This window comes from Montipora foliosa, chromosome 1 (assembly GCF_036669935.1).
Source record: "Montipora foliosa isolate CH-2021 chromosome 1, ASM3666993v2, whole genome shotgun sequence".
Taxonomy (NCBI): Eukaryota; Metazoa; Cnidaria; class Anthozoa; order Scleractinia; family Acroporidae; genus Montipora; species Montipora foliosa.
In genome coordinates, this window is record NC_090869.1 from 3,476,210 (window position 1) to 3,488,709 (window position 12,500).

Here is a 12,500-nt window from a genome sequence, read left to right on the forward strand (position 1 = left end):
CATTGATAACAATATACTAAAAAGAGTAGAAAACACAGGACTTTTTGGTGTCATTTTCCATCAAAACCTGTCATGGCAACCATATATCAAAGCAATTTCTTCCAAAGTTGCTAAATCCATCGGAATCATTACCAAATCTCATCAGTTTTTTCTTACAAATACTCTGTGCACATTATAATTATAATTCTCTATACAGTGTACACCCCAACCTACAATAATTGTTCTATCATTTGGGACACTACATATCTCTCTCATCTACAACCAATCTTTCGTCTCCAAAAGAAAGCCCTAAGAGTCACTACGCATTCTCCCCCACAGGCACACCACTACCCTCTATTTCGCACATTAACATTCTATATGTATATTCAACATTCAAAAGCACCACGTCTCTTGTTTCGTTTGACTTCATACACAAAAGCTCTTGCCCAGTCCTCTCTTGTCTCTCTTCAAACTTAATTCTGATTGTCATCAATATTTTACAAGGCAGAAAGATAACTTACATCTCCATGCTCATAAATACTCTTTCTCTTTATGGGTACAGGGTACCTAAATTTGGAATGATATTCCTCTCCCATTACGCCATTTTCTCAATCTTTCAAACTATAAAAGCAAACTCCGAGATTACTTCCAGTCGTTGTAAACTATCCTACAACTTTTCGTTTAACCATTTAAATCTCTCTCTCTTTAAAAGCTTTCTCACAAGATATAATAGTTAGCTTTAGGTTAATTATGTATCCTAAATTGTATATTTATTTGTACAGTCTTTTTTTTTTTTTCCATCTGATAGTTCACCTGATCTCCTGTATGACCTTTGCCATATAAGCCTCTGGCATCAGCAATTGATTTTGTAAACCTTATCTGAGCATTCTTTCTTGGAATAATAATGAAAGGGGTTTGCATATTGCCGGTAGTATAAAAAAAACTCAAAAAGTCTCTTTCCCCAAATGACAAAGCAAGCAGAGATGGAGACTGAAATTCAGTGCAATAGAAGTCCCGAATTCATCCAATATTGTTTCTCTTCTTCTTAACTGATTTTCTGTGACAGCTGATTTGCATTTGAGAAAAAGAAATGCATTTAGGATAAGGAAAGGACCATTAAAAGGTTGGTTACAGTATTCAATATATAATCAATAGAAAAACAATCATTTTAACTTACAGAAAAGATGGTGTAGTGAGGAAACGCCTTCCACCAAAGTCTTGTGGATACTTAAACATTAGGAAAAAGTAGAGATGCCCAACAAAAATCCCAACAAGCTCCATAAGACCACTACAAATTAAGAAAATGAAGACAATTTAAGGAAGTGAAAAACGGTAGAGATTATTGAAACATTAAGGAGCAATGACATTCCAACAAAAGTAAAACATACCCTCCTTGGATGACCATGTTAAAAACTGCCAACACCCACGGCAGGTACATTGCCTAGAAGAAAGTGGACAAACAATAAATAGAACCAACATGGGAACAAAGGAAGATCAATATTCCTCTGAGCTATCGAACTTAGTCTTTGGCACAATGATAATTAAATTTACCCATTGTCAGTTGCAATAATTATTACTCACTGGTATATTAATGCCAATTGATCGAATGCAAAAATGGCCACCAACAGATAATCATTCTTTTGTCTTTGTGTTAATTAGCCTCACTAACCTCCTTTTACCGCCCAAATTCATTCAGTTTTATGTGTTAACGAGGCAAGTTAAGCTAATTAACAAAAGGACAAAATAAAAATTTGTTGGCAGCCATTTTTTGCATTCGGTCAATGAAGTGAAAGAAAGAAAAACAATTATGAGAAATAAATGATGAGGGATCATGACATTGAGCATCCATCATCAGTCTATTCAGACTACTAGAATTCCTGAATTCATCCAAACGTGGTCACTCTTCTTTTTAATTGATTTTCCCTGGCATTCAACTTGCATTTGAGAATAAGAAATGCATTTAGGGTAAGGGTAAGGGTAACGGACCATGCCATGACATGGAAATCTTCAAAATTAATTCTTTTATTTTAATTTTATTTAGTTCTTTAATCAAACTGTAGTCTGTTTGTACAGTAGCTTAGAAAAGGAAGGACAAGGAATAACTTAACTTGAACATGTTTCTTTGACCTCTGAAATGTACATTTTTATGTTTAGGGCCTACATGTATCTGGAAAAGAATCTCTAAACAAAGGGAATTATTCTGAATTTATTTACTCAGTCAATGAAATCTGAGAACAGTGTGCAATCACAACAATACTGAAAATGTCACTCGCAAAGGAAGGCAGCATGGCCAAGTAGTTAGCCTTGGGACATGCAATTTGGAGTTCAAGTCAAGCTTTCACCAGTGAAGTTGCTCTGGGTGGTCCACATTTAATGCTGCAGCCACAAGTCAAATATTCTTAAATTCTAAATATTCTTACACAATCTGTTCTGTTTATTTCAACAGCACTTCCCTGGCCAGGAAAGGCCCCTGAGCAGAGTGGTCAATTAATAGATTACACTTTCCATTACATGTAGATGCACAATATCTTTCCAGTACACATTTTTATTACAGGGCATCAATTCCCAGTTCTTTAGAGGCTTTAGACATTAAACATTTTACCTTAAATTGCATTCCAAACCAGAACTGTACAATCACGTCTTTATTGACTTGACACCATATATAGAGAACACTTAAAACAAGAGGATCCATAAGAAGCTGAAACAGAACAGTTAAAACAATTTTCCTTCTTTAGTAACACCGGAATAAATAACATTGTAGCATTATCAGCAATTTTAGACTGCTCCAGTCCTTTCTGAGTTAGTCGAACCGCCCACTTTGGTAAATCACCATTCTTCCCTTGCTTGTGTGACCAAAGCCGGTGGTTTGACAAACTCAGAAGGGACTGCGAGCAGTCTACAGCAATTTTATTATCAGAATTTAATACTATAATTAGAAGTAGTGGCTAAAGGAATTTTAAGGCCTTCTTTCAATTTTTCTCCAGTTTTGCTTAGGCAATGGTCATTTCATTGTGCCATGCATCTGGACTTTGGCTGCATACAGCTGTACATATCAAAAAATAAATAAAACCAAGTGACCAAAACTCACTCTCGTGGGATGATGACACTTTGCTTATCTATGGTTATAAAAACGTGTTGTTGAAGAAATTCATCACTCTAGAGGAATCAAGAATTGATGAATGGGTTCATAACCAACCTGCGATCAGGCGTACTTAGAGAGGGCGCGAAAATGTACGCTTGATACAATTCCTTAACAAGCCATCTGCCCATAGTCCAGAATCTGGACTTTACTCTGATTGGCCGAAAAACAATAGAGTCTTGGAGCCTCGCTCTGATTAGTCGCAGAAATGCAAATCATACTTTAGTAAAATATTTGTTGGTTAACATCTAATCATATCATGGCTTGAACAGGAATGATGTTTAGCCTCTGTTTACAGCTGGTGTTGCTTTGACTTCAGATTTTTTTTCAAAACTCTTTAAAGTGCTACTGTGATCAAATTTTTATCCCTTGAGTTTTTTGGTTTATCACATAGAGTACCATGAAACATTAAAAACGCTGTTTACCGTTTGGAAATATCTGCATTGGTTCCAGAGATATTTAAGTTTGAAAAATGTGTTAAATATGCAAATGAGAAGGCTGATGACGTCATTCACCCAACCCAGTAGAACATCAAGAATATAAATAGAGCTATCTCGGTCAATTTGCAACAGAGACCATTGAAATTTGGTGAGCTGATAGTTCTGAAGGCAACACACCTACGACTGTAAAGAAATTGGTTCCCATGGCAACTCACTCTTTTCCAGTCCCCTCCAACCTGATTTCAATATTTTGGTGATCTCAGGCTAGAAATACATTTACCAAGGCCACAAACTCGACCTAACATCTTTATATGCTGACAGGATCATGCAGATGAGGCACCATTTGCAAATATCAAAACAGAACGCCTAAGGTGGTCTGCAAAGCTTTTAATATCAGGGAGGTCTGGAACCCAGTATGTTGCCATGGTAACAAAAATGGTATGCTCATATTGTGGAACACATCTACTAGAATCTTAGTGCAAAGAACCAAGTATTTCTAATACAAATTGGCTGAGATATCTTTCTCTATCATACTTGATCAAAATTTGGTAGGGTTTATGACGTCATCACTTGGCTAATTTGCATATTAAAAAAACTTGAATATCTCCAGAACAAAAAGAGATATTTGAAAATGGTAAACAGCATTCTTCTTCTCGTACAGACTACGTGTTTATATGCCAAAATGGCTTCGATAGGGAAGATTCAAATTTCGTCACAGTAGCACTTTAAAGGAAGAGCACAGAGAATGCATGCAAAGAATGGTTTGTCTGAAAGAAGACATTATTGTAGTCCTTCGTATGGGATTTGGTAATAGTGTTATTAACAGTCCTTAACAACCTAGAAAAAAAGGCATTGTTCCACTTTCATTGACTCGAAAATGTTTGTAGCTGTGGTAAGTCCTTTGGGATATATTTGGAGGCAACAAGTTGCCAACAAGTAAGGGGGGGGGGGGGGGGGTATGAAACAGACGGGGATGCTCATCGTCTCGCTTAGGGGTGTAAATTTTGGATTTTGGTCTCGCTTAGGGTGTTCCGGGCAAAGCGCCAATATTTTAAGGCGCCAAGGTCTCGTTTAGGGTTCCACGAAGAGACACAGAATTACGCGAAGAGAAACAGAAGTCAAATTTTCTTTTTAAGTTGTTTTTAGGAGACAAAATTTTCTTAAGCCACGCCCACATTGGTCTCCTTTAGGGGTCACAAAAAACTTGAGCCACGCCCAGATGGTCTCCTTTAGGGGTTAAATTCAAAATTTCCGACGAGCAGCCCCGTCTGTTCCATATGGGAGTCCCCCCCCCCCCCCCCCCGGGGATAGAACTTAGTGCTGCCACAATCGGGGAATTAGCCAAGCTTGACAGACAAATTCAACTTTGTTTACAGAAGTGCTGAACAATGGTTTAGTGACACATACAAAATAATAGCCACGTAGTTGCTGCTGGAAAACTAGAATTTCTCAAGGTCCATTTTCCTCGGAGATATTAGCATCTTTTATTGGCATCTTGACTTAAATATTCAAGTTTAAATAAAGTTTATTGTACTGTTGATTGCACCTGATAACAAGAAGCATTCAGCTTTTCCTGCAATTTTATCTCTAAACTCTTTGTTCCTTGATGGTTAAAACAGAAAAACCGCACCAATGTCAAGCGGAATTTGCAGAAATACTAGTAGCTTTGATTGTATGGATAGTCTGACTTCGTAGACATTCCAGCAAGATTTCTATTTTGTTTTTGTCGTCTTCCCTTGCATCACCACGGGCATATCATTTCCGGTGAAAAATCTGATTCAAGTATCACTATTTACCCTCGGATTTTGAGAGTAGCTAGAAGCTAATATCTCCGAGCACTGAACAGTACAACTTTAAGAATCCCAACTGGCCGGAGGCAAACCAGTACAAGTGCAGCCAGGAAATTGAACCAGGGACTACCTGGAACAAATTAAATGAGTGGTCAGAACATGTCATGAACCCAGGATGTCCAGATCTCAAGGCAAGCGCCCTACCCACTGGGCTGCACTTCCTCCCGGTTGGCTCCTATTTAACGCATGACACAAGATAACATCACTCTTGACAGGTGGGTGGCAGACGACTCGATGTGAAATTGTATCAGGTGTACCTTTTTGCGCCCTTTCTAAAGAAAAATACACCTGATCGCAGGTTAGTTCCTAACACATTGCCAAAACTTAATGTTGACAGTTTAGATAGCTGTTGGCTACATAATCTTCAAAAAGAATATTCAACTTACTCTCAAAGAAATAAGGAATCCTATGATCTGTGTCACATAGTCAAGGAACAAGCATTTGCCAAACATGATGCACTAAGTCAGGGGCTGTCAAGAGCTACAGGCTGGAGGTTGGGGATTGTGCTGACTTTAGGCTGTTTCAAACTCACCTACTTTAAATGAATATTTGTTTCTAAGGAAACTGTGGAGAGGAGATGTGGGTTTTACCCCACAAGTTGAAAACATCAAATTGCCACAGTGAAAGGATAAAAATAGCCGGCACTTTGAGTATAAGCCCTTAGCCAGAGCAATTTCATTTTATCTATTAATCAAATTGCTCTGATGAAGGACTAACACTCCAAACATCAGCTATTTATCGTGGCAGCAATTTGACCTTTATGAACTCCATCTGATAAAACCAAATTTTCACACTCCCCCTATGTTTTTTTCGCCCTCATCCATTCTCTCTCCCTGCATCAGTAGGAACACAAAGCCATTTTTCTCCTTTTAATTTTCTAATATTTCCACCAACTTCACTACACAGTCTAACTTACATCACAGTAGATGCACAACACACGCACAAAATAAATAAAATACAAAGTGACTCCATTTACATGGCATGGATATTGCTACAGTGTAGCTACAGTAACCATTTACATGTACCACGCCACAGACAATACAAAAATTAATTTAATCTCTCGTATTGATGATAGTGCAAAACTTCAGTTTCCCTCTTTCCTCGGCATAGAAATTAATTTTCTGGTATTTGCTAGTCAGTAAATAAAACTAGGGACCAGTACAATGGTACATTACTTTATTTCACTGGCTTTAATCTTCACGAAAACCATGTCAGTGCTAAGAAGAATGATGCAGGGAAGGTTGGAAGGCATGCCAACAAACTTGACCTTTCCTGTTACCCAATGAATTAAATGCTTGAAGCAAGACCAGACTACATGTTCAATAATTAATTTTTTTGACAACATAGCTGTTATAAAATTTGAATGTCACCACCTTTACCAGTGTTTGAAAGTACAGTATCACTCAAAAGTAAGTTACCACCCTTGTGGGAGACGCGAATCACATCGCGGGCTACAGGAATGACGTCATGCAATACGCGAATCGCATCGTGTGCTACAGGAATCATGTCACCCACGATGGTAAAAAATCTGTAAGTGCAGTGGCTCGGCGCTCGCACACGATTTTAGTTGCCCTTTTGTTTAAAATTTTAACTGTTGAAGGTGTTTGTCAAAGGCCAATTATGGAAGAAAACACGCCTGTAATAAATTGCAATACCTTCACACATTAAAACATTGTTATTGAATGTGGCGATCCCCGTAAACACGAAGATTTCTATCGAATACATTACATTGTTTACAAAGCGTTGTACGCCAATCGACAAACCGTGAATCATAAGCACTTTTGTAAGGAAGCAAGTTTTCATATTATTTAAACATTTCAAGATAACAATAATCCTTGGTTTGTGTTTTCTTAAAGAGACTCACACTGACAAAATGTTAAATGCAAATTTTAATTAACCTGGTGGTCAAACAATCAAACGCCTGACAATCAAACCCATGAATTTGGTTGCCCTGATAAATCCTTGCTTGCCATTTAGGATATCCCCAACAATTAAATGCAAACCACGTTGAAAATTTAATGCAATCACATGGCACCAATCGAGTTTGAATATTCCATAGATTTTAGTGTTCACCTGTGGTTTTGGCATTTTCAAAATAGCGCCTTCGATCTCAATCGCCTACACATGCGTGATATTGTCTCTTGCATTTTCCCATCTGACAATGTTTTGTAAAAGCTACATATGCTCAAAACACGAGGAACGGGGACTAACGCTCAAATTAATTAATATTAACTTTACACTACCATCAGACATTGACAATAGAAAACAGACAAGAAAGTCAGATGCTGCTTGTGATTAATTAATTTTCTCCTTTTGGCTAGGTTCAGGGTTTTCAGCTTTTTGAGGGCTGAAAGCACAAGATTTTAGGGGGGTCTGGGGCATCCTCCCCTGGGAAAATTTTATAATTGGGCCTCTTAGAATGCATTTCCTGCATTCTGCAGCACGAATTAGGGAATTTGAACAGAACACTAGTATCATTAAATTTTGGCTTCTTAAATTGGGAGAGAGAGAGAGTAAATAAATTCTAACTTTTTTTGGATATTCAGTTGATAGCAAGACATATTCTGGGTTTGGAAACGATGCTAAAATTGCATTACATAGCCCCCTTAAGGCTCCTTTGCATTCTATACAGCTGCGTGAAATGTATTTCACCTGTCATGACTGAAAAAGTGGTCTTGTTAGCAAATCAGGCAGCTTACACCACGTACTGGATTACTGGACTGCTGCCTCCAAAATGTGCGTGCTGCATATTTGATCACTGCCGTTGACAAGGACAGGGAATCAGAAATAGCTGCCGAAATTACTCAGAATTCAGACATCTCTTTTGTTTTTCATGATCAAAACTTTGCCAATCCAAGCTTCATGTTCTGTGTGAATGTTTCTTGTGTTATTCGTAAAATTTAAGGCAAAGTAGCCGGCAAGTTCACGTGCAATAGCCGGCAAATTTTGCCAGAAGCCGGCTCTTATTCAAAACCCTCTAGGTTGTCAAGAGGTTTTTCCTGGGGAAACCACCCTTTAATTTTAACAAAAACTGAACTTTCTGGTCATCTCATAACACCTGATCACCGCTTATTTCAAGCACTTCCTTAGAGATTTTCAACTAGACCAATTTTCAATTCCAAATTAGACATTTGAACACGCAGAACAAAATCATACAATACTACAGAGCTAATAATACTAAAATAAATCATGAAATCACAAAAGGATACAATTAATATTAATCCATTGAAGAGTATCATAAACAAAAAGTCCGCTGATCTGCCATCAAAAAGACCTGTTAAAGTTTGAAAAGTCATTAAGACAAAAGGCTTGTTAATAACAATTTAGACCCAAGCAAAATAGGAATGGTTGCAGGACTGAGTGGATGAAAATGATCAGTCGAGTAATTTTCATGTGCACTTGACATACTTTGAAATTTCCCGCATGGTTGCAAAATATAAATGTATGCCTTGAATTGTTCAACACAACTTCCAAGAAAGTCCCAGTCAACTAATTTTTTTTTGTACAAATGTAAGTACAACAGAATACAACAGTTACTACCTTATAGGACAGCTAGTCATAAATATGATTGCCTTACTAGGGCTGAACTACAAGTTAGAAAACTGTATAAGGGTATTGTCTCCTTACGATAAAAATATTGTATTGTTTCCTACAATTATAATTTTACCACCACTAATTTTTACCTGTTTCCAGTCTTGTTGAGTATGAATATAAGAAATACAAGTTGATGAGATAATGGAACCCAGTCTGGGGTACAACTGGGTAGTACACAAATGCTGTCAATAATCTCCAAATCTGAAAACAATGTTTCAAAAAACGTTTATTCTGTAATCCGTTGGAAAATTTAAGTAGATAAAATAGTACATAATATGATGAGATTCAGAGAGCACAGATCCATTGCCAACGAGCCAATCAAGCGAGGACACAATGACTGATTCACACAAATGTAATGTAAGGTAAAAAATATAGTGTATTAAGTTAATAGTCTATTGCATAGCATAAAGAACTGATCCAGTTGATAAACCCATTTCTGTGTTAGGGTTAGGGTTAATCTAGCAAAGATATCATTGACGTCACCTATTATCATTAATGTTTCAGCCAGAGCCTCACTGGCTGTCGAAACTATTAAAGGGCGCGTTCGATTGACCCTATTCCGGAATAAGAATAGGTGGAGAGATGATTAAAAGGGTATGTTTGGCGCGTTTCGAAGCAAGAAGGATGATAAAAATATGAATAAAATAGCACTTTAGTAGATATTTGACAATTTTAATGTGAATCGCCGTAAAAACGAAGGATTTCTAACTTATATTCCATGTATTCCTATTACGGAAAACGGTCAATCGAACGCACCCTAAGGGTCTTTTGTTTCTACGTGGTTGGTACATTTGAATAGCAAAAGTAATGATTATGTTTGTAAACAGATTACGAGATAACTTCCCTATAGGACTCTACAACTCTGGAAATGTCGTATTATATTCCCTACCTCGTTTGTACGTTTGTACTTAGTAAAAGCCACTACTACAGGTGTAGTATTTGACATGCCTTTTGCATTTGCATGCTCGCATGCACTATGGTAGCTTGACATCTCTACAAAATCGGAACAGTACATTCCGCAACTCCGTAAAATGCAACGCTCACCTGGAAACGACTAACGATGCTGTGAAAATCCAGTATCATGTACATTCCATTTATGAGTCCTAATCTTCCAAGAAGGGGGAAAATAATTGACAGTGAAAACCACCATCTTGTCACAATAGGTATACTCCGAAACCATGTTCCCAATTCATTTTCCGCCATGTCTTATATCAAAATACTTCCCAATGATCTCTTTTTCACTTCAGAAGAATTTAGTGACAAAAGTTGGTGTAAAACACCTGAAAACTAAAATCAGAACTTTACTGTTGTTACAAAGACGTGGCAACGAGTGATAGAATTATCGGCCTGTGCTGCAATGATTCCTGGGAAATTTCGTTACCAGGCTGTCACTGAAACCTTAATGTGCACAGACGCCCCAACATAGTTGCACCTGACCATGAAGTCCGCTTTTCTTTTGGTCAGCACCACGAACACGGACTCTGGCCACTTCCAATTTATGCGCAGTCGTATTGAAGGTCCATTTTTGTAACCGTTGACAACCACTGTTGCTTCAAATTTCTGAACGTGCGTAGAAAATCCGAAAGTCCGTGATTTGTGGACTTCCTGCCTTGGAAGTGGCCAGAGTCCGTGTTCTTGGTGCTGACCAAAAGAAAAGCGGACTCTGGGGACGAGATTAATCTCGATTGTACATGACGAGTAAAATCTAAAAATCTCTGCCTTAAAGAGACCGCGATTCTTTCGGTCAGTACCAAGAATCTCTGGCCAGTTCCGAAATACGCGCAGTCCCTTTGGGGGTTTATTTTCGTAACGGTTGACAGAATTAGAGAGCTTACGCAAACGGACGGCTGGAAGACTCAGGACGGCAGAATGACGAAAAATGTCGCGCGAGACTGTGCATTCCCAATCTTATGCGACATTTTTTCGCCATTCTGCCGTCCTGAGTCTTCCAGCCGTCCTGTTGGGAAGGTCCCTATTGTTTCAAATTTCTGAGATTGCAACGACGAGACGGAAGTTCGTGATTCGCGGACTTCCTGGTTCCGAACCAGAGTGGTGGAGTTAACTTGAATGTGCTTTCCTAAAATGAAAGTTCCTCTAATTGGCAAGCTAACGGACGTCTGGTAGTATAAAGGAGGATATGAAAGAACACAGCACTCAGAGACGACCCCTACTATGATCTGACAGCTAAGTAGCCAGACTCGGATCGGAGAGAAAGAAGGAAAAAAGAATGAACAGGAAGCAATTTAAAACAGGAGTATGAAGAAGAAGAAGAAGAAGAAGAAGAAGATGATGATGATGATGATGATGATGATGATGATGATGAGACCATTGCATAGCGACATCTTCGTTGCAAAACAGCCACAAAAATAAGAAAAATGAAAGAGTAAGAACATTTAAGGTATTAAAAAATCTTAGTCGGCTTACTTTACAGATAAAGGGACATTCCGAGCAGCTATTCAGCTGCAGGGATGGCGCATGCAGTGGTGAACCAGTCTCGTGCTTCTCAGGTTGCGTCGTTTATTCCCGAAATGGATTCTGGGTAATTCTGCCATTCTATGACATCTCATTTCATTGATTTTTTATAAGTGTCGGACCATCCAGTCCTACCAGCAAAATACAGCATCGATCATCGGTAGTTTTTAGCTCTCAAATCTCGCCTAATTTGTATCGGTAGGTGTTGCAATTCGTTTACAGAAAGGGCAGAGAGACAACTTCACTCGTGAACCACCATGTTTACAACAGGGCATTTTAGGCTTCCAAGTATGCACGAAACCATCTCTCATCTGTGTCTCCAGAAGACCAGACACGCACGGTTCTTACGTTACGTGTATGCCTGTACAATCAACTGAATTGTCAATTCCTAGTAAAAACCAGCATGTTATTTTTTTTGGTTGGCTAGGTATCGGAGAGCCAAAGTATTTACGCATGCGCTGACGGAATGTTTAAACAAGAGAGAAAAACGCAGTACCTCCAGACATGGCGCTGGAGCGTCGCACCAAACGAGTCATCCCGGGATTACGGCCCGTGCGATCGCTTTTGGACGCAGTTGGCCCTTCGCTGCTTTCTGCTCCGACCTCGCCTCCCAGTACGGCATTGAGCGAGAGATATGTCGGCCCCTAAGCCATCCTTACTCACAGATCCAGACCGTCCTTGTCAATTTAGCGTAAGAATTCGATCGCTTAAGTTCATTTTATCTGTCATGTGGTAAGCAATGAAGTCGCAGATTACAAAGTGTGCGCACACGCCCTGCTAAAGGTAACATACATACATGCATGCATAAACTTTATTCCATCTCGAATTTCAGAATAACCACAAGAGGTAATATCTTCGAGACATTACATTTACAGCTAAAGCACATAAATATTTAAAGATATATGAATTAAAAACAAAAGCCGCTGTACAAAATGCGGCCCTGGATTCTCTTTTCAAACCAGTAAACTCGGTGGTACGGATAAAATCAGTTAGCGCATTCCTGCCGAAACTTAGCTGACAAGTAAG

At 38.6% G+C, this 12,500-nt stretch overlaps 1 protein-coding gene across 1 annotated transcript in view; it reads right to left on the reverse strand.

Moving 5' to 3' along the window:
* The window catches only part of LOC137995859 (derlin-1-like), a 12,699-nt gene extending 2,338 nt beyond the window's left edge, over nucleotides 1–10,361 (reverse strand). The window contains exons 1-7 of the mRNA XM_068841346.1: nucleotides 10,047–10,361; nucleotides 9,092–9,203; nucleotides 8,618–8,682; nucleotides 5,795–5,821; nucleotides 2,582–2,677; nucleotides 1,368–1,420; nucleotides 1,157–1,267 (exon numbers count right to left, since the gene is read on the reverse strand). Of these exons, the coding sequence (XP_068697447.1) occupies nucleotides 1,157–1,267; nucleotides 1,368–1,420; nucleotides 2,582–2,677; nucleotides 5,795–5,821; nucleotides 8,618–8,682; nucleotides 9,092–9,203; nucleotides 10,047–10,205 (623 nt within the window). The 5' untranslated portion in view covers nucleotides 10,206–10,361. The remainder of the gene's footprint in view (nucleotides 1–1,156; nucleotides 1,268–1,367; nucleotides 1,421–2,581; nucleotides 2,678–5,794; nucleotides 5,822–8,617; nucleotides 8,683–9,091; nucleotides 9,204–10,046) is intronic.
* Between the last annotated feature and the right edge of the window lie 2,139 nt (nucleotides 10,362–12,500).